Source organism: Trichomycterus rosablanca, chromosome 3 (assembly GCF_030014385.1).
Source record: "Trichomycterus rosablanca isolate fTriRos1 chromosome 3, fTriRos1.hap1, whole genome shotgun sequence".
In the NCBI taxonomy this organism is placed as follows: Eukaryota; Metazoa; Chordata; class Actinopteri; order Siluriformes; family Trichomycteridae; genus Trichomycterus; species Trichomycterus rosablanca.
In genome coordinates, this window is record NC_085990.1 from 26,269,948 (window position 1) to 26,292,239 (window position 22,292).

A 22,292-nucleotide genomic window follows, 5' to 3' on the forward strand; every position below is an offset into this window, starting at 1 on the left:
GTGCGCTGCTGGTGCATTTATGGAGTGCACTGAGAGGCATGCATGGAGGACACATACTGAGGAATGTAGATATGGATATGCAATGCATGCTGTGGAAGTTTGAAAGCTGGAGTGTACCCCAGGGAGGTCTTCTGTTGCAGTATGCATAGTGAAGTGTGAAGAAGTGTGGGTTCACATACTGCTGGTCCTTTTGCAGCTGAGAATACATTCCTTTTCAGTCATGAAGAATTGTAGATTGTGAGTAGACGTTGATGTATTGTTTCAGTGGCTCAGAAAGCTGTTGTAAAATCTATATGGAAGAAAGATTGTAAATTAGTGTTCCAGCAGAATTCCAGCTTGATATGAATGAAATAGATGGAATAATATGCAATAAAATTAATTATATATGTCTTAGACCACACATATTTTGGTCTCTATAAGGGGAGCCAGGTTTCTGCTATTACTCGAATGGAAGTCACAGTTCTTACAGTGCATCCAGAAAGTATTCACAACACTTTTTCCACGTTATGTTACAGCCTTATTCCTAAATTCATTTTTCCCTTCAAGTTCTACACACAGTACCCCATGATGACAAATTATGTATTAAAAATAAAACACAAACATATAACATGTACATAAGTATTAACAGCCTTTGCTCAATACTTTGTTGAAGCACCTTTGGCAGCAATTACAGCCTCAAGTCTTTTTGAGTATGATGCTACAAGCTTGGCACACCTGTTTTTGGGCAGTTTCTCCCATTCTTCTTTGCAGAACCTCTCAAGCTCCATCAGGTTGGATGGGGAGCGTCAATGCACAGCCATTTTCAGATCTCTCCAGAGATGTTCAATCAGGTTCAAGTCTGGGCTCTGGTTGGGCCACTCAAGGACAATGACAGAGTTGTCCCGAAGCCACTCCCTTGTTACAGTGGGGCCAAAAAGTATTTAGTCAGCCACTGATTGTGCAAGTTCTCCTACTTAGAAAGATGAGAGAGGTCTGTAATCTTCATCATAGGTTCACTTCAACTATGAGAGACAAAATGAGAAAAAAAATCCAGGAAATCACATTGTAGGATTTTTAAAGAATTTATTTGTAAATTATGGTGGAAAATAAGTATTTGGTCACCCACAAACAAGCAAGATTTCTGGCTCTCACAGACCTGTAACTTCTTCTTTAAGAAGCTCTTCTGTCCTCCAGTCGTTACCTGTATTAATGGCACCTGTTTGACCTCGTTATCTGTATAAAAGACTCCTGTCCACAGCCTCAAACAGTCAGACTCCAAACTCAACCATGGCCAAGACCAAAGAGCTGTCGAAGGACACCAGGAAGAAAATTGTAGACCTGCACCAGGCTGGGAAGAGTGAATCTACAATAGGCAAGCAGGTTGGTGTGAATAAATCAACTGTGGGAGCAATTGTAAGAAAATGGAAGACATACAAGACCATTGATAATCTCCCTTGATCCCGTGGGGTCAAAATAATCATGAGAACGGTGAGCACAAATCCCAGAACTACACGGAGGGACCTGATGAATGACCTGCAGAGAGCTGGGACCAAAGTAACAAAGGGACCACCAGTAACACACTACGCCGAGAGGGACTCAAATCCTGCAGTGCCAGGCATGTCCCCCTGCTTAAGCCAGTACATGTCCAGGCCCGTCTGATGTTTGCCAGAGAGCATATGGATGATCCAGAAGAGGATTGGGAGAATATCATGTGGTCAGATGAAACCAAAATTGAACTTTTTGGTAAAAACTCAACTCGTCGTGTTTGGAGGAAGAAGAAGAACCCAAGAACATAATACCTACTGTGAAGCATGGGGGTGGAAACATCATGCTTTGGGGCTGTTTTTCTGCAAAGGGGACAGGACGACTGATCCGTGTTTAGGGAAGAATGAACGGGGCCATGTATCATGAGATTTTAAGCCAAAACCTCCCTCCATCAGTGAGAGCATTGAAGATGGAACGTGGCTGGGTCTTCCAGCATGACAATGATCCCAAACACACCGCTCGGGCAACGAAGGAGTGGCTCCGTAAAAAGCATTTCAAGGTCCTGGAGTGGCCTAGCCAGTCTCCAGACCTCAACCCCATAGAAAATTTGTGGAGTCCGTGTTGCCCAGCATCAGCCCCAAAACATCACTGCTCTAGAGGAGATCTGCATGGAGGAATGGGCCAAAATACCAGCTACAGTGTGTGCAAACCTGGTGAAGACTTACAGGAAACGTTTGACCTCTGTCATTGCCAACAAAGGTTATGTTACAAAGTATTGAGTTGAACTTTTGTTATTGACCAAATACTTATTTTCCACCATCATTTACAAATAAATTCTTAAAAAATCCTACAATGTGATTTCCTGGATTTTTTTTCTCATTTTGTCTCTCATAGTTGAAGTGTACCTATGATGAAAATTACAGACCTCTCTCATCTTTCTAAGTAGGAGAACCGGCACAATCAGTGGCTGACTAAATACTTTTTGACCCCACTGTATCTTGGCTGTGTGCTTCAGGTCGTTGTCCTGTTGGAAGATGAACCTTTGCTCTGGAGCTCTTTCTCTCGACCCTTACCAGTCTCCCAGTTCCTGCTGCTGAAAAACATCCCCACATCATGATGCTTTCACCACCATGCTTCACTGTATGATTAGTATTGGCTAGGTGATGAGCGGTGCCTGGTTTACTCCAAACGTGATGCTTGGCATTCAGGACAAGGAGTTCAATCTTTGTTTCATCAGACCAGAGAATCTTGTTTCTCAATCTTGTCTGAGAGTCCTTTAGGTGCCTTTTGGCAAACTCCAGACAGGCTGTCATGTGCCTTTTACTAAGGAGTGCCTTCCGTTTGACCACTTTACCATGCAGTGCTGCAGAAATGGTTGTCCTTCTGGAAGGTTCTCCTCTCTCGACAGAGAGTTGTGTCAGATTGACCACTGGGTGTACACAGACATACACACACACACACTGTAGCTGTTCTTAAAGTGTGGGAAAGTATGTCTCCATCTCCACTAGTTCTAGTTTCACCCCCGATTCAGAGCCAGGCTTCCTTATGGCATTGTTCACCTTGATATTCTAATTCTGGGTGGTTACTGGAGCTGGAAAAGAGGTCTTCTTCCAGTAATCTACCATCAGCTTCATTGCTTTTCTGCTGTTAAGTTGGTGATAGTTGTGCTGGTACTAGTCTGTTAAGTTGCTCACCAGGTTCCTGTATTCCTTCTCTTTCCCCTCACTAATACTTCTCACAAAAGAGGTGTAATCTTAGAACGTTTGTAAATGACATGTAAAACAAATACCTGAAATTAGAGGTGTAAAAATGTAGGAGAAAGGAGCCCCAGTGCTTCTCACAGTCTGCTCTGAGACACAGTTTTGTAGTCTCACATACTGGGGTTTGACTGAGGTAGTCAGTAATCCAGGGCATGGTCTGTCTGAGCTGCACTTAACTTGTTGTTTAACAGGAGGGGCTGGATTGTGTTGAAGGCACGGGTAAAACTCAAAGAACATGATTCTCACATTGCTCTTTGCCATCTCAAGATGTTCAGTATGGGTCTTTCTTATCTTTGTTTGGTTGTGTTTACAGCATTTAGCAGATGTTCTTATTCACAATCACAAAGAGATCTTGCAGTGGATTGACCCACTGTGACACCAGGATAAATTGGCAATAAAGCATGAAAATTAAATAAAGATATTACTGAACACAGTGCAAGCACTTAAGTGTTAGGGAAGGTCTTTAGTTGTCTTTTGAAAACACCGAGAGTCAGTTGCAAAAGTCTGTTAGCAAGACATAGCAAGACCAGCCTTTGGGAACTTAATATTATGCTTTAAGCCCAACTACTGCCAAGTTGCTACTGTTGGGACCCAGCTTGTCTGCAAGCTGCTGAAATATTCATCTTCATTGCTTTAAAATGGGATTTCCAAAAAGCTCATAGTCAGGTGTCCACTAACGTTTGGCCGTATAGTGTATTAATGGGTAAGTGCAATGTTACAGACTCTCTGCTCAATCTGTCTGAGAAAGGACAGTATTCATATTAACACCCATAGGTTTGTAATAGAATACCCAATGTGTTTATGATCTGGAGAGAATAAGAACAATTTTTTTGTCTGTTCTGTTCCGTTTAAGTCTGGTACTGGTTGCAGAAAATGAAGTGATCTAAGCGATTTGGATGGATAAACCCCAGTGCTGGTCAGACTGTTCTGATTCCAGGCATTGATTAGCAGCTGTCAAACTTCTCTTCCTGTAATGATTTTCCTCTTTGTCATTGCAAGGAGAAAAATCACATCCAGTGCTGCCAAACCAAATTGAGTTTTATGGCTATTTAGCTCTCAGACCCCCACATGCCCGTCTGAATTTAGAACATGAGGAAAACAAGGAGTCACGAAGTCTGAGCTGGCAGCCAGTGCTTTTTCTTTCTCTCAGTCGGGATTTTGTAGGTAAAAAATTCTTATTCATTTAATTTTACGGGGTGTTTCTTTACTACTGATTTCCCAATAGTGAAGTGTAGCACTATTCATTTGAGCTCCTGAATTAGATACTAAAAATGTTTTTATGTTTGTAAACTTCCAGTGTGCCAAACCTTTAACACCTTTGAACAGGAAGACGGCACAAAGGCTCAGTGGGTTTCCACCAGAAGAACTCTGGTTCTTCAACCGGTTCTGTTCGGGTTTCTTCGAACTTTGGTGTTTTTTTAGAGAACCGACCCGCATTTCCACCAGTTTTAGGGAACCAAGCACGCGTCATCAACGGTGGGCATTGCGCAACGAAAGTAAAGAGTAATAACATGATGGCGGAACATGTAGATTACCTGCGAGCAGTTGTGCTGCTGTTACAGATGTTTATTTTTATGCGAAAAGCATCGCTCAACTATTGGTGATAAGAAGTTGTTGTTGTTTGTCGCCATTGTTGTTTTCTTTAGTGCATTCACGTGAGAAGCGTTTTGCGCTTCGCTCTCAACGTGACCCTCGGCGCAAATAGCCGATTTGCTCAGCGCTCGACTTGAGCGCTGCCGTAAAACATCACTAAAGTGTTCCACGTCAAGAAGATGCATTTGTGTGAAATAACCATCAAACCCACTCTAAAATACAATACATACACTGATCAGCCATAACACCTCCTTGTTTCTACACTCACTGTGAATTTTATCAGCTCCACTTACCATATAGAAGCACTTTGTAGTTCTACAATTACTGACTGTAGTCCATCTGTTTCTCTGCATGCTTTTTTAACCTGCTTTCACCCATTTACATTTTCAGCATTTAGCAGACGCTTTTATCCAAAGCGACTTACACAGTGAGTGGAACACGATGAGCAATTGAGGGTTAAGGGCCTTGCTCAGGGACCCAACAGTGGCAACTTGGTGGTGGCGGGGCTTGAACCGGCAACCTTCTGTTTACTAGTGCAGTACTTTAACCACTGAGCTATCACTGGCCTAGGACCCGGTTCTTCAATGGTCAGGACCCCCAGAGGACCACCACAGAGCAGGTATTATTTAGGTGGTGGATCATTCTCAGCACTGCAGTGACACTGACATGGTGGTGGTGTGTTAGTGTGTGTTGTGCTGGTATGAGTGGATCAGACACAGCAGCACTGTGCCCACTCACCGTCCACTCTATTACACACTCATACCTAGTTGATCCACCTTGTAGATGTAAAGTCAGAGACGATCACTCATCTATTGATGCTGTTTGAGTTGGTCATCTGCTAGACCTTCATCAGTGGTCACAGGACGCTGCCCACAGAGCGCTGTGGCTGGATATATTTTTGGTTGGTGGACTATTCTCAGTCCAGCAGTGACAGTGAGGTGTTTAAAAACTCCAGCAGCACTGCTGTGTCTTATCCACTCATACCAGCACAACACACACTAACACACCACCACCATGTCAGTGTCACTATCATTGTCCGGGTCACTTTTACCACACGGAACCGGTTCAAAATCTAATTCGGGAACCGGAACCGCATTGGTGGGTATCAGTAGGTAGCCTCACAGCGAGAAGGTTCTGGGTTCGATTCCCAGGTGGAGTGGTCTGGGTACTTTGTGTGTGCAGTTTGCATGTTCTCCCAGTGTCTGTGTGGGGAGCTCCGGTTTCCTTCCACTGTCCAAAGACATTTAAGTTAAGTGAAATAGAAATACAAAATTGCCCCTGGCAGTGTCTTAAACTGATGAATCATGTGTAATGCCTTTACATGATTTGTAGCAAAACGGTTTTCTGCTGGCTGTGTAAGTGGTGATCTTAAAAACAATCCACAAAACTGACAGTACTGACAGTTTATTTACATGCAGTTTGGTTTGAAATGTGTTTCAGTTCCAGCAGCTTCATCATTTGGAGACATGAGAAGATAAAAAAAGGAAATTGCTTCATGAAACTTTATTGCTACAATCAGAGGGTGCATTAAATCTTATTACAGAGCAGCAACAAGTGATTCCAGGATTAGGAAACATGGGATTGCTATATAAAATACAAACCCAGTCTTACAAATCAACAACTCACAATAACATATTTTTCCCATACTGCCATGCTTCTAATTTAAAGTGGAACACAAAAGTTTTGTGAAACAGTGAGAATCAGTTTTACTTCCAGCTATGTAATGTAAAACAATTTGTCCCATTGGTGGTGCTTTGAATTAGATTCGATTAGATTGAACTTGGCATGTTGCAGAAAGCAGTACAATCTGAGCATCAAGGCAGCAAATCTTCATGGTGCGTAACACAACAGCAGTAATTCTCCACCTCACTCCATGGGAAACTATTACATAGTCTGTTCAAAAGTGGTTTCATGTGAATACAGCCTAAAGGAGTCACAGAAATGTAGCACCAATAGTAAAACAGTGTAGTCACTGAATTTAGTAGTCAGTTACTCTTCCTAAATCATTTCAGAAAGGTAAAAGACCAAGCTCTCAAAGTTCAAGATCAGCTAAACTAAAATGCCTGACCACACCCCTTTCACAAACTAAAATGTTTCTATTGGGCAGTATGGTGCAGCTTGAAACCTCTACCTTTAATGGCATATCATAATAACTACTACATAAAGTGAAAAGTAAAAGGAATTCGACAACTTTTAAAAAATATCCAGTGCAGCTGCTCAGGTGGCGCAGCAGTAAAACACTCTAGCACACCAGAGCTGGGATTTCGAATACATCGTATCGGGACCTCAGCTCTGCCATTCTGCTGGGCTGGGCGGCTATATGAACAACGTTTGTTAGGGAACATTGGGCCCAAGCCTGGACAGGGTACCAGTCCATCACAGACCCCATTTTTTTATACAGAGATTACAAAGAACAGATAATTCCAAGCCTTAACTTAACATGCTAATCATAATGAATTGAGATACAGTGGATATATTAAAGCTTCTTCCTGACAACATTAGTGTGCTTATAAGATGATCATTATCAGTTTACCTTTATTTGGAGCATGATGCAAAATCTCCACATCATTCCACACAGATCCACATGTTCAGAGTTCACCATGTAGTTTCACTCCATACTCTCACCAAACAGCTTCAGGTTTGGGATTTTAATGAGTAATAGCTCCACTGTTCAGGATTTAAATCATATAAATGTTTAAAGTTTTTTGTTTGTACAAGAATTTGAATTCAGTGTGTACACAGAGCTGGTGCTGAACACTGATGGTGGGTGAAGGTGTGTTTAAAATCAGCACTCAGTTGAAATCAAGTGTCAACTGTTAATTACATTTTGATCCCACAACATTAATCGAACATGTCACTTCTTGTCTAGTTAATCCTACTTTGTGGATACATTTTGATCCATTACTTTTTGCAGATTGTCCACAACTTTACAAATCACAAATCTAAGGGATTGACTTTGTCATGCAAGTACCTGTACCTTCTTTTGAAGTTCTGGTTTTGCTCATTTGCTTGTCGAAACATTAAAATTTAGATTCTTGGTTTTGTTCTTTAATATGTGCAGGTACATTTGCACCATCCATATTTTCCTTAACGACGTGTAATGCCTTAGTATGGTTTGTTAGAAAGCAGCCCCATATCATGATGCTCCCACCTTCATATGTCACTGTTAATGTAAATGTACTGTAGGTTTAGTGGTGTTGGGTCGGGATTATACACGCAACCGTTCTTTCTCCATACGTGACTGCTTCTGCTGGATATGACGGGAACATGCCGTGTTTGTATCAAAATGGCGAGAACTTACTATGGATGTTATTATAGACTGGACTGAATAATGAATAACTCTAATTGTTTACGTTATTATTATTATTATTTGGTAGTTATAATATATATATGATTTGTGTAAATCCTATTATTCAAATCATTTTCCAGGCCACCCAAGGAGGATGGGGGTCCCTGCTGAGTCTGGTTCCTTTCAAGGTTTCTTCCTGTAATTTTTTTAATTTTTTAATTTTTCCCCTTTTGCTCCCCCCTTAGCGCATCCAATTGTTCAGTTTGCATCGTGCTTCCTCTCTGTCTATGCCGAACCCTGCCCTGACCGAGGAGATCGAAGCTAACCCATATCCCCTCCGAAACATGGGCAGCAGCCGGATGCATTTTTGCCACCCACACATTGATGAGTGTGGCGCCACCTAGCGTTGCATGCGGAGAGACATACCCTAATGGCACTCTTTCCTCATCTCTGTGCAGGCGCCTCTAATCAGCCGACAGAGGTCGTAATCGCATTCTGACAGAGACCCACATCTGTTTCTTTGTCCCGCCCCCCAACTGAGCAACCGGCCAATCGTTGCTCATACAGCCACTCAGCCTCGAACCGGTAAGGCAGAGCTGGTACTCAGAATCCAGCTCTGGTTGCAGCGTGTCTTTTTACCGCTGCGCCACCTGAGCGGCTCTTCCAGTAATTTTAAGGGAGTTTTTCCTTGCCACTGTCGCCCCTTGGCTTGCTCAACAGGGGTTTTTGGTCTGTCGGTCCTGGATTCTGTATAGTTGCTTTGAGACAATGTCCATTGTAAAAAGTACTATACAAATACATTTGATTTGACTTGGTCTAAACTGTTGCCAGTGAGTTTAATTATGATTTTGTTTGGCCACTTTTTGGAATTGTCAGAAGGCTCTAGAACTAATTCTTGTGTTTCTTTTTGAGTAGTTTTAGATGGGGTGTAAGAGCAGAGATGGTTGAAGAGTTCTTTGTTTCAGTGCAGTTTACTGCATAATTGTTTAGTCAGAAAGTGTAGTGCATTAAGTTCAGTAACTTGATTTGAAGTAAATTTATGAAATAACTTAATCTTGGCTGGATACTTGTTCTTTTTTTACTCTATTTATAAACTGGGTTTTGGCCCCACTTGGGTTCTAGCTGATCAAATTACTGGTAAGTACAAGTGTGCAGTTTAAGACTTAAACTCAACTTTAACTCTTAGGCAGGTCTTCAATACTGTATGCACTGAAGCATGATATAACAAGATTTTAAGAGTGTTCTTCGGTTCTTGCACTGATTTTCATTAATGATTAATTATTTACTGTGCACTGCCCTGTGATTACAAAACATCTAACTGCAAGCTAGTGAATCATGCAATGTGCACAGCAAAGTGACTTCAAATTTTTTTTTAATCGTCTACTGTGCATTTAGCATTATTGGTTTTACTCTAGGCATTATGTTTTCTGTTGTTCTTTTCTTTATCATTTAATCTCTGTTTTTAATATATCTCTTTCTTTGGACTGTATACCTCTTCACATAATGCTGGGGTGAGTGGTTCTCTCAGGATTGATGTGGGTAGACTGGAAGTTGGTTGTAAAGACATGGTCCTTCATCAGAACTGTATGCTTTATTGCTCTCTGAAGCGGCTTCGATGAGATACAAGTGGCCGTGTTAGAACTGTAATGATATTTGTAGCATAGTCATCAAATGCTGACTTGCACAGTGAGACTTGTGAAGAGCTGTAGGGACATAATTACAGTATAATTTAATATGATTTAATTTTTGTATGTTCTGGGAGTACCAGAAGTTTGTGTTTGTAGTGCATGTTACAGTCACTCATCAAACCACATCTTATTCTATAGTGACACAGAATGGATATACATTTTGGGCTTGCTGATGTTTAAATGTCTTCTGTTTTTGCAGTACTAAAAGTAGCAAACCTTTTATGGTCTAACTAGTGTGTGTTTTCAATAGCAGAAGGCTCCTATAAATTTTAAAGAAGAACATAAAAGGCGTGTCTTGTAATTTATTTTATATTAAATAGCTGGTACATGTGAGGTAACCTGTGAGCTTTTCTCACAGTAGACTGTAGCGTGTACATTTTTATGCTGTATGTCCACAGTAGATTGCAAAACGATTCTTTAAAACAGCAGTGGACCCAGAATAAAGCCATGAGGAACACCACAAGGAATTTTGTGTTATGGTGATTCTAAGATGTTTCTGTATTTTATCTTGCTGACAAAAACTACAGGTTCCTCACAAAATTTGGCCTGTAGAAGTTTAGGATTAAAAACATGATAGCATTTTATGTAGTTATCAAGGATGTTATAGAATATCCATACAGTTAATTACTGTTAGTTACTGTTTAGCTGCAGGTTGTTCTAAGACATGAATGGTCATAACCTGTTGTTAAGAGCAATACAATTTCTGTGTCTTCATATTGATGGAAACTAGGAAGACAATCCTACATTTACTACCATGCGTTGCAAAAATATGGTGTAAGGATGCCGGTTAACAATTAACCGCTGACTAGTGGCAAATAGGTAGGATAGAAAAATGTGGCTAAATTTGCATCGCTAATGGAAGTACATTCATTAATTATTCTCCTTATTAATGGCACAAATACTCCCAGAATCAAGTTCTTATAGACCTTACTTCATCACACTAGGCATCAAGATTAGCTAAGAAATACAAATGAAAAATGACTTATGGATTCCTTTTATCATTTTTTGCCATGTGGGAATAATTCTAACCCTCTGAGCTTATAGAGCTTAAACAGTAGTGGACCTAGAATTGAGCCTTGGGTGACAAAATACAGTCCCTGACAAAAGTTCTGTCGCTTATCCATGTTGTGGAAACAAAAGCTTATAACCTGACTTTAAATTCATCCATTGGTTTTAGAAATGACTCATATGAAAGCTGAAACCCTCCCAAATGAGGTTTAATTTACGAAAATAAATTTGCTTCACTGCAGAAATATTGATCATTTAATGAACACAGAAAGGTCAGATTTTGGCAAGCAAAAGTTTTGTCGCCCACAGAAAGTAATGTGAAAATCAAACAAATAATTTACTTCAAATACAAAGATATGTTTCATAACATTGGTGAATGAAGTTGTGGTGGTATATTTAATATTTTGTGTGACTTCCATGAGCTTTAAGGACTGCATCCATGCGGTTCGACAATGATTCATACAATTTATTGATGAAGTCATCAGGAATAGCAAAGAATGCAGTCTTACATGCCTCCCAGAGTTCATCAAGATTCTTTGGTTTTGTCTTCCAAGCTTCCTCTTTTATCCTACCCCAAACATGCTCAATGATATTCATGTCTGGTGACTGGGCTGGCCAGTCCTGAAGCACCTTGATCTTCTTCGCCTTGAGGAACTTTGATGTAGAGATGGATGTATGAGATGGAGCACCATCCTGCTGCAAAATTTGACCCCTTTTATGATTGGGAATGTAAGAGGTAGCTAATACTTCTTGATATTTTAGGCTATTGATATTGCCTTCCACCTTGCAAATGTTTCGCACACCCCCATACTGAATGTAACCCCAGACCATGATCTTTCCACCACCAAACTTAACAGTTTTCTGGGTGAATCTTGGATCCATACGGGCTCCAGTAGGTCTCCTGCAGTATTTGCGGCGGCTGTGGTGTAATTCAACTGAAGATTCATCTGAGAAATCCACCTTCTGCCACTTTTCCAGCGTCCATCCGTTTAGCAGGCTGTGGGCCTTGGCAAATGCCACACGGTTTTTTAATTGCCTTTTGTTTAGTGCTGGCTTCTGGGCACTGATTCGACCATGGAGGCCATTTCGAGACAGAATCCTACAAACTGTTCTAGTTGACACAGGGACTTGAGGTGACCAGGCCTGGTGGAGCTCTGCTGCAGTGGAAGAGGGGCTGGCTTTGGATTTTCTAACCAACAAACGTTCCTCCTTAGCAGTTGTCTTGCGGGGTCTGCCGGACCTGGGCTTGTCAAAAACATCTCCAGTCTCTTCAAATCTTTTTTTAATTCTTTGTACTTGACGCTGAGACACATTAAAGGTGCCAGCCACCTCTGCAGTGGATCTGGTCTTCAGCCTCTTGATAATCAAGGCTTTGGTCGCAGGGTGGATTTTTGGCATGTTGTCAGAGGTGAAGTTGCAGTTCAAGTGAAGGTCTGGGGTGCTGGGGTTCTTTTTATACACACCCACTAATTAACCGATCAATTAGTGAGCACAGGTGAGGCTGTAAACTAGGATTGGGTGCATTATATGACAAGGCGACAAAACCTTTGTCTTGCCAAAATCTGACCTTTCTGTGTTCATTAAATGATCAATATTTCTGCAGTGAAGCAAATTTATTTTCGTAAATTAAACCTCATTTGGGAGGGTTTCAGCTTTCATATGAGTCATTTCTAAAACCAATGGATGAATTTAAAGTCAGGTTATAAGCTTTTGTTTCCACAACATGGATAAGCGACAGAACTTCTGTCAGGGACTGTAGTACACTTTTCATTGTACTGTGCCCTTCGTGGTGGTATCATTGTAAAAAGTGCTATACAAATTAATTTGACTTCAGTATTTAGAGTCACTTGTATAAGATGTAAAATATATTTTATACATTTTTAAAATGCTAAATTAAGATCAAGGTAATAATGAATGGAAAATTCACTCATGTCTCCTGTTAGCTTTGGGTCCTGTTTAAGTGCCATTATGGGGCTGTAAAACTGACCAAAAGATAATTTGTGCTAATAAAGCTCATTTTTAATTGGTAATAAAAAGTCCCTTTGGTCATGAGCGCAGATCCTCCCCAGATGTTCACATGCACCTGCTATTAACCCAAACATAACTGAACTGCATGTCTCTGTGTTTGCAGAACTGTCGGACATGTGCACAGTGTGGGGCTCGATCCACAGGCCAGTGGTCATCCAATATCCTGTGCGACTGTTGCCAACAGCAACAAGACCCCACCGTTTCTTGTCACATTTGCAGCAGGGGCCAGGACACCGATGCTCCTAAGGACACACTCACCTGCAACACCTGCAAGAGGTAAGGCTCATGGGAAATGATGTTTTATAGAAGCTTTGCTGAAGTGGCTGCATAGATGTCATCATAGCTCCTCTGTTATGTTTAAATGGCTAAAATTGCCATTTTTATTCATCAGTTTTCACTTAATCACAAAGAATGAGGAAGTGAAAATGTTTTTACAGTTCAAAGGGTGACTCGGTGGGTAGTGCTGTTGCCTCACAGTGAGAAGATTCTGGGTTTAATTCCCAATTCCCAGGTAGAATGTTCCAGGTCCTTACTGTGTAAAGTTTGCATCCTCTCCCCGTGTTTGCGTAGGTCTCCTCTGGGAGCTTCGGTTTCTTCCCACAGGCCAAAGACATGCAAGTTATGTGAATTGGAGTTACAAAATTGTCCGTGACTGTGTTAGACGTCGAACTTGAACTGATGAATCATGTGCAACCAAACTACCTGTTCTGTGAATTAATGTAACCAGAGTGTAAAACATGATAATACATTTTGTAGTTCAATTTAATATCTAAAACCGATATTTTAATGTAAGTATCCAGATGCCTGTGCAGTGCCACTCCAAATTTTAATCAAGCTGTTTGCTATAATTATCCATGAGATGTGTCTAGAACTTATATGGATTGCACTTTGTTGCTATTTAAATTGATTGGACATAGTTTAGAAAGGCACACCTGATTCTATAAGAGCTTATAATTTATACCGCAATGTCAGGACAAGAACCAAGCCATGAAGTCCAAGGAACTGTCTAAGGATCTCCATGATCGAACTGTACCAAGTCATAGATCAGGGCAAGAATATTAAACAATATCCAAAGATTTGAAATTTCCCAGGTCCACTGTGACCTCAATAGTTCTGAAATGAAGGAAGCTTGCACAACATTGAACCTTTCTAGAGTCTGGCCATATTAAAAAAGACATTTTAGGGCATCAAAGTGCCTCAGTGGGTAGCACTGTCGCCTCATAGCAAGAAGGTCCTGGGTTCGATCCAAAGGTGGGGTGGTCCGGGTCCTTTCTGTGTGGAGTTTGCATGTTCCCCCCGTGTCTGCGTGGGTTTGCTTCGGGAGCTCCGGTTTCCTCCCACAGTCCAAAGACATTCAAGAGAGGTGAATTGGAGATACAAGATTGTCCATGACTGTGTTTGACATTGAAACTTGTGTAATGAGTAACTACCATTTCTGTCATGAATGGAACCAAAGTGTGCAAAACATGACGTTAAAATCCTAATAAACAAAGACAAAAGACATTTAAAAGTCTTAAGCAGAGAACCTGTTGGACGAACAAGTATCTTTGCAGTACTTCATTTATTAGCCCTTTATGGCAGAGCATGTGTGGGAGGATGTGTTGAGTAAAAGGCAAATGTCTGTTTGGAGTTTGCTAAACAACATGCAAATGACTCTGGAAACTTGAGGACTTTCTCTGATATGATAAAAACTGAGCTTTCTTGGCAGAACAGCAAGCACTATGACTGGTAAAAAAAAATACAGGCACTGCTCATTAGCTTTTATCACGAAAGAAACCCAAAGCATAGAGCTAAAACAACACTAGAGTCTCTGAATGTCTGTTAGTGGCCCAGCTAAAGCCAAGTCTTACATCCTATCAAGCGTTTGTAGAGAGACTTGGAAATTGTAGTTAACAGATTCTCGCCATCCAGTCTGACGGAGATTGAGAGGATCTGCCATGATGAATGGGATAAACTAAGTTTGCGTGTGCAAACCTTGTAGAGACGTATCCAAGAACACTTGGAGCTGTAATTGGTGCCATATTCTTTTGGGTTTTTTTTAAAAACAGAATGGCATGAATTTCCACAGACAAATTTTTCATATTTGTAAACAAGTGATACAAATCATTATGGTATGTGAAGTTTAAATCATAGCAGCAGTACTCCTGAAGAAATTATTTTTTTCCTTTTTGTTATATTGCGAACAATTGTTTAACAAGTGTGGTACTGCCAAAATATTCTACAACCCCAAATCAGAAAAAGTTGGGACAGTATGGAAAATGCAAATAAAATAAAAATGCAGTGTTCCTTACATAATATACCTCCATTCCTGCATTTAAGGCCTGCAACACATGCCAAAAGTTGGGACAGGGGCAATTTAGGGCTAGTAATGAGGTGAAAAAACTAAATAATGATGTGATTCCAAACAGGTGATGTCAACAGGTGATTGTAATCATGGTTTGGTACAAAAGCAGCATCCAGGAAAGGAGTGTTTGATGAGTAAAGATGATCAGAGGATCTCCAGTTTGTCAACAAATGTGTGAGAAAATGATTGAAATGTTTAAAAACAATGTACCTCAAAGAAAGATTGGAAGGGATTTGCATATTTCTCCCTCTACAGTGCATAATATCATTAAACCATTCAAGCAATCAGGAGGAATTTCAGTGCATAAAGGCCAGGGGCGCAAGCTTAAGCTAAACACCCGTGATCTTTGATTCCTCAGACGGCACTGCATCAACACCCGCCACTTAGCGATAGCTGATATAACCACATGAGTAAGGGATTACTTTGGCAAACCTTTGTCAAGCACTACAATACAGAGTTACATGCACAAATGCCTCTTAAAACTTTACTGTGCAAAAAAGAAGCCTTATGTTAACCATATCCAGAAGCAGTGTCGACTTCTCTGGGCTCTGAGGCATCTAGGATGGACCATCACACAGTGGAAACGTCTACTGTGGTCAGATGAATCAGCATTCCAGGTCTTTTTTGGAAAAAATGGACGCCGTGTGCTCCGGACCAAAAATGAAAAGATCCATCCAGACAGTTATCAGCTACAAGTCCAAAAGCCAGGGTCTGTCATGGTATGGGGGTTATTAATGCAGAAAAGTACATTGAGATCTTAGAGCAACATGTGCTGCCTGCAAGGTGTCATCTTTTCCAGGGACGTTCATGCATTTTTCAACAAGACAATGCAAAACCACATGCTGCACACATTACAGAGGCATAGCTGTTGAAGAAGAGGGTACTGGTACTGGACTGGCCTGCCTGCAGTCCTGACCTGTCCCCAATAGAGAATTTTTAAAGGAAAAATGCGACAACGACGACCTGGTACTGCTGCACATCTTAAGACGTGTTTGCAGGAAGAATGGAACAAAATAAAAGCTGAAACACTAAATCACTTGGTCTCCTCTGTGCCAAAATGTCTTTTAAGTGTGGTGAAAAGAAATGGCAATATTACAAAGTGATAAATGCTTTACTGTCCCAACTTTTTTTGGAATGTGTTGCAGACCTGAAATGCAGAAATGGATGTTTATTAATAAATGAAATGAAGTTGAGCAGATAAAACATGAAATATCTCAGGTTCATCCTGTCTGCAATCAAATAAAAGTCAAAGTAAATGTAAGAAACTCTGTGTTTTTTATTATGTGCTTTTTCCGTGCTGTCCCAACTTTTTCTGATTTGGGAGTGTTATTTAAGGCTTTTTAACCATGTTAAATGATCATTTGAAAGCATGGGTGCAACTCCATCTAAATTGCTTGTTAGAATACGGGATGTGCGTGTAATTTGTGCAGTGTGTGCTTGTTGATAGTCTGGCTTTGACCGCTCAGTGCACGGTCAGTGTAATCAGACCATCATGCCGTAGATGGAATGTGGGAGGATGGGCGGAAGGGTGAGATCATCACCATGACAACCTTTTGGCCTGCCTCATGCCTGAGTGAGCTGAACACAGCCCACTGTCATTTGTGATTCACACTGTCAGGTCGGAGGTCGCCATAATTAGTTAGCTCATGGAGGATTTTGGTTACACTAAATTATAATGAAATAATAGACAGTGGGTGGGATTTCAGGGACCGTTTGCTTTACAGTGTTCTTATTGTGTTTGCACTGCTTCAGGTTGACAGGAACTGATTAATTGGTTGTTGTATTTAAGCGATTTATTTATTTATGTAAAAATGTGGCTATTCAGTATTATTTTATACGCTCATTGGTGTATGAAATGAAGTAAGATGTAGGTGCTGTATTTTTGAGGGTGCGTTTAGTCAAGTCATCAACTGGATGCACTGGTAATTGAACAAGCCGACATTTGTTTAGCAGTACAAATGTAACATGCACTGCCTAAAAAAATGTGTGAATTAATGACCAGTCATTGCTTCATACACCTAAAGTTTGTGGACACCCCTTCTTATGAAACTTACTCACTCACTGTATTAACTGCTTATCCAATTAGGGTCGCAGGGGGGTGCTGAAGCCTATCCCAGCTTTTCAAAGGGAGCAAGGCACACAGTAACACCCTGGACGGGACGCCAGTCCATCGCAGGGCAGACACACATACACACTCACGTTCACGTATAGGGCAATTCAGGCAGCAATTAACTTGACTGCCTGCTTTTGGACTGTGGGAGGAAACCGAAACTCCCAGAGAAAGGACCTGGATGAAATAAAGTCCAGGCAATTGAGGGATAAGGTTCTTTCTCAAGGGCCCAGCAGTGGGCCTGAACCAGCGACTTTCTGATAACCAGTCCAGTACCTTAACCACTGAGCTACCACTGCACTGGATTTAAAACTATCCCATTGCTAACCTGCATAGTGAATCAATTCTGTAAAATAATCTATATGCTTAGATTCAAAAAGGGGTCCACATACTTTTGGTCATATAGTGTATAAATGGGTAAACTATGTTTAAAGGACCGTAAACATGCTGGATATGTAGTGTGTGGTGTATTTGTGTGAGTGTACAATACGCAGCAGTGTTGTTAGGATTCAAAATTTTGAGGCTAGTACGTTTAAACAGGATTTCAAAATTCCCAACAACAATGCTGCACCTGCTACACTTGTACCAGAAGAACACACATTACCATGTCACTGCCTGTGTCACTGCAGTGCTGAGACTGTTCTACCAAGCAAACATCATCTAATCAGTGGGGGTCATACCATTTACAGCATAGTAACAAATAAACTACAGTTAGTAATTGTATAACCAAAACATTCTTCTGAATGTCTTTATTATTTATTATATACACCGATTAGGCATAACATTATGACCACCTCCTTGTTTCTACACTCACTGTCCATTTTATCAGCTCCACTTACCATATAGAAGCACTTTGTAGTTCTACAATTACTGACTGTAGTCCATCTGTTTCTCTACATACTTTTTTAGCCTGCTTTCACCCTGTTGTTCAAAGGTAAGGACCCCCACACGACCACCACAGAGCAGGTATTATTTAGGTGGTGGATCATTCTCAGCACTGCAGTGACACTGACATGGTGGTGGTGTGTTAGTGTGTGTTGTGCTGGTGTGAGTGGATCAGACACAGCAGCACTGATGGAGTTTTTGAACACCTCACTGTCCCTGCTGGACTGAGAATAGTCCACCAACCAAAAATATCCAGCCAACAGCGCCCTGTGGGCAAGGTCCTGTGACCACTTATTGAAGGATTAGAAGATGACCAACTCAAACAGCAGCAATAGATGAGCGATCGTCTCTGACTTTACATCTACAAGGTGGACCAACTAGGTAGGAGTGTCTAATAGAGTGGACAGTGAGTGGACACGGTATTTAAAAACTCCAGCAGCGCTGTTGTGTCTGATCCACTCATACCAGCACAACACACACTAACACACCACCACCATGTCAGTGTCACTGCAGTGCTGAGAATGATCCACCACCTAAATAATACTTGCTCTGTGGGGTCCTGACCATTAAAGAACAGAGTGAAAGCAGGTTAAAAAGTTATGTAGAGAAACAGACAGTCAGTAATTGTAGAACTACAAAGTGCTTCTATATGGTAAGTGGAGCTGATAAAATGGACAGTGAGTGTAGAAACAAGGAGGTGGTTTTAATGTTATGGCTGATCGGTGTATTCTTGTATATTTTTATGTTGTTATTATTATCATTATTCTTTACATAGGTAGGGTTTAAGAAGTACAGAATGTATGGCTGTTCTATGTGATTGGCATCTCATTCTTCGATTTCATGACTGTCTTTCCTTTACAATGTATATTTAGATCATGGTAGCCACAAGGTCCATTTGCATTTCCGTTTGACCATTTTGCGGAAATCAGCATGTCATTTGCATGAGCGACAGAGGCGAGGCTTTGAAACAATACAGAGAGAGGTACACATGAGGTTAAGAGAGGTAGAGAAAGAGACTCTGTGAGGACCGAGGGTAGAGACTTTAGATTCCCTGAGGTTTGCCTGCAGCTAGATGTGCAGGAGAGCTTGTCGGGAGACGGCCTTGCCCAGCCGAGGGCCAGCCCTCTAATCCATGTGCTTTAATGAAATCCCAGTAAGTTCTGACTACAGGCCATTGTAAGGGCAGCCAGGGAGCCCTGGTACAATGGTTTACTTTATAGCTGGTCCTATTGATGGTCTGTTTTCTTCTAAATGTTTACCAGTGGGATTAGGAAACTAGCAGTTGTCTGTTCTCTCTTTCCTAGGTGGGTTCATGTGGAGTGTGATAAGAGTTGGAAGCCTGGTGCAGAGGCGCAGGTTCAGTACACATGTACGTGTTGTCAGCAGGTGGACCAGAGCACCACAGAGCACACTCAGATTCACTCTTCACAGCAGGCTGTGCTCGCTGACCCTGAAGGAACTACAGGTAAGATCTGATCTACTGACACTTTGATGCTGTTTGTTGGTGGATGTCTTTGTGGTGTTGCAGCACAAGGTGTTTGGCTAATGCTGATATATTTGTAGGGTTAAAGGTTTTGCTATACAAAAATCCCTTTTTTTTGTATGATTTATTTTGGTTAGCGAGAACATGTTTTAATGTTGGTGTTCTCTTAAAGTTCTCTTAAATGTTTTAAGAAGCCTGAACGGAACCAGTTTAAGATCCAGAGTTATTTTGTTTAAAAATACAACTGAGAGGAAGATAGTTCTCACCTGAGATGTGAAACGAAGTGATCGGTGATTACAGGGTTGGTGAAAGAAGTAATAATTGGGGAATTGGATACATCTACATTGGTAGGAAAAGAAGAGCTGTATGTCATGTATCTCTGACAACAGTAACAACAGTGTGTTTTCAACAGTGTGTGTTCAACCGTGTGTGTTCTGTCTTCAGTATCATTGCTGTAACACATGCTGTTTCAGGGCATGCCAGTAAAGGAAAGGAGAAGCAGCAGGCTCTGCTCGCTCACATACACACACACACACACACACACACACACACACACACACTCCTGAACTGACAAAGACACTGTAATTACAGCAGTGACAGAAGTGAGGCCAGCACATTACATCGCTGTCAGTCTCAATCCCAGCAATTCAAGTACATCTACGTGCTTGTCCTACTGAATGCTTAACACCGCCTCCTCCAGAATCCTAATCCTCCACAATCCTAATAGATCTTATGTAAAAAAAAAAAAAACATGACTGTATAATTGTCCGCTATATTAAATATATAAATATTAATACAGATTGTAGATAGATAATCCAGTTGTGTGCTGATATCATAGACCTGTTTAAAAACATAAGTCCGAAACACCAACTCAATAATTGATGGGTGTACATTTTTAGAATGGAAACTAAACATTTGCTTGTTTACATTCACTTACAAGATACAGTGGTACCTTGAAACTCGATGTCAGTTGGTTCTGGGAGTGGCGTTGAGTTTAAAAGGCGTTGAGTTTCAAGGTATTTTTTTCCCATAAGGATGTACAGTGTATCACAAAAGTGAGTACACCCCTCACATTTCTGCAGATATTTAAGTATATCTTTTCATGGGACAACACTGACAAAATGACACTTTGACACAATGAAAAGTAGTCTGTGTGCAGCTTATATAACAGTGTAAATTTATTCTTCCCTCAAAATAACTCAATATACAGCCATTAATGTCTAAACCACCGGCAACAAAAGTGAGTACACCCCTTAGTGAAAGTTCCTGAAGTGTCAATATTTTGTGTGGCCACCATTATTTCCCAGAACTGCCTTAACTCTCCTGGGCATGGAGTTTACCAGAGCTTCACAGGTTGCCACTGGAATGCTTTTCCACTCCTCCATGACGACATCACGGAGCTGGCGGATATTCGAGACTTTGCGCTCCTCCACCTTCCGCTTGAGGATGCCCCAAAGATGTTTTATTGGGTTTAGGTCTGGAGACATGCTTGGCCAGTCCATCACCTTTACCCTCAGCCTCTTCAATAAAGCAGTGGTCGTCTTAGAGGTGTGTTTGGGGTCATTATCATGCTGGAACACTGCCCTGCGACCCAGTTTCCGGAGGGAGGGGATCATGCTCTGCTTCAGTATTTCACAGTACATATTGGAGTTCATGTGTCCCTCAATGAAATGTAACTCCCCAACACCTGCTGCACTCATGCAGCCCCAGACCATGGCATTCCCACCACCATGCTTGACTGTAGGCATGACACACTTATCTTTGTACTTCTCACCTGATTGCCGCCACACATGCTTGAGACCATCTGAACCAAACAAATTAATCTTGGTCTCATCAGACCATAGGACATGGTTCCAGTAATCCATGTCCTTTGTTGACATGTCTTCAGCAAACTGTTTGCGGGCTTTCTTGTGTAGAGACTTCAGAAGAGGCTTCCTTCTGGGGTGACAGCCATGCAGACCAATTTGATGTAGTGTGCGGCGTATGGTCTGAGCACTGACAGGCTGACCCCCCACCTTTTCAATCTCTGCAGCAATGCTGACAGCACTCCTGCGCCTATCTTTCAAAGACAGCAGTTGGATGTGACGCTGAGCACGTGCACTCAGCTTCTTTGGACGACCAACGCGAGGTCTTTTCTGAGTGGACCCTGCTCTTTTAAAACGCTGGATGATCTTGGCCACTGTGCTGCAGCTCAGTTTCAGGGTGTTGGCAATCTTCTTGTAGCCTTGGCCATCTTCATATAGCGCAACAATTCGTCTTTTAAGATCCTCAGAGAGTTCTTTGCCATGAGGTGCCATGTTGGAACTTTCAGTGACCAGTATGAGAGAGTGTGAGAGCTGTACTACTAAATTGAACACACCTGCTCCCTATGCACACCTGAGACCTAGTAACACTAACAAATCACATGACATTTTGGAGGGAAAATGACAAGCAGTGCTCAATTTGGACATTTAGGGGTGTAGTCTCTTGGGGGTGTACTCACTTTTGTTGCCGGTGGTTTAGACATTAATGGCTGTATATTGAGTTATTTTGAGGGAAGAATAAATTTACAGTGTTATATAAGCTGCACACAGACTACTTTTCATTGTGTCAAAGTGTCATTTTGTCAGTGTTGTCCCATGAAAAGATATACTTAAATAT

The 22,292-nt window shown here is 41.3% G+C and overlaps 1 protein-coding gene across 7 annotated transcripts in view; it reads left to right on the forward strand.

Annotated features, from left to right (window-relative positions):
* The window catches only part of kmt2ca (lysine (K)-specific methyltransferase 2Ca), a 249,644-nt gene that overhangs the window by 118,915 nt on the left and 108,437 nt on the right, over positions 1-22,292 (forward strand). For all 7 annotated transcript variants that reach the window (XM_062991111.1, XM_062991113.1, XM_062991116.1 and 4 more), the window contains exons 11-12: positions 12,934-13,106; positions 19,474-19,634. In XM_062991111.1, coding sequence (XP_062847181.1) covers positions 12,934-13,106; positions 19,474-19,634 — 334 coding nt within the window. The remainder of the gene's footprint in view (positions 1-12,933; positions 13,107-19,473; positions 19,635-22,292) is intronic.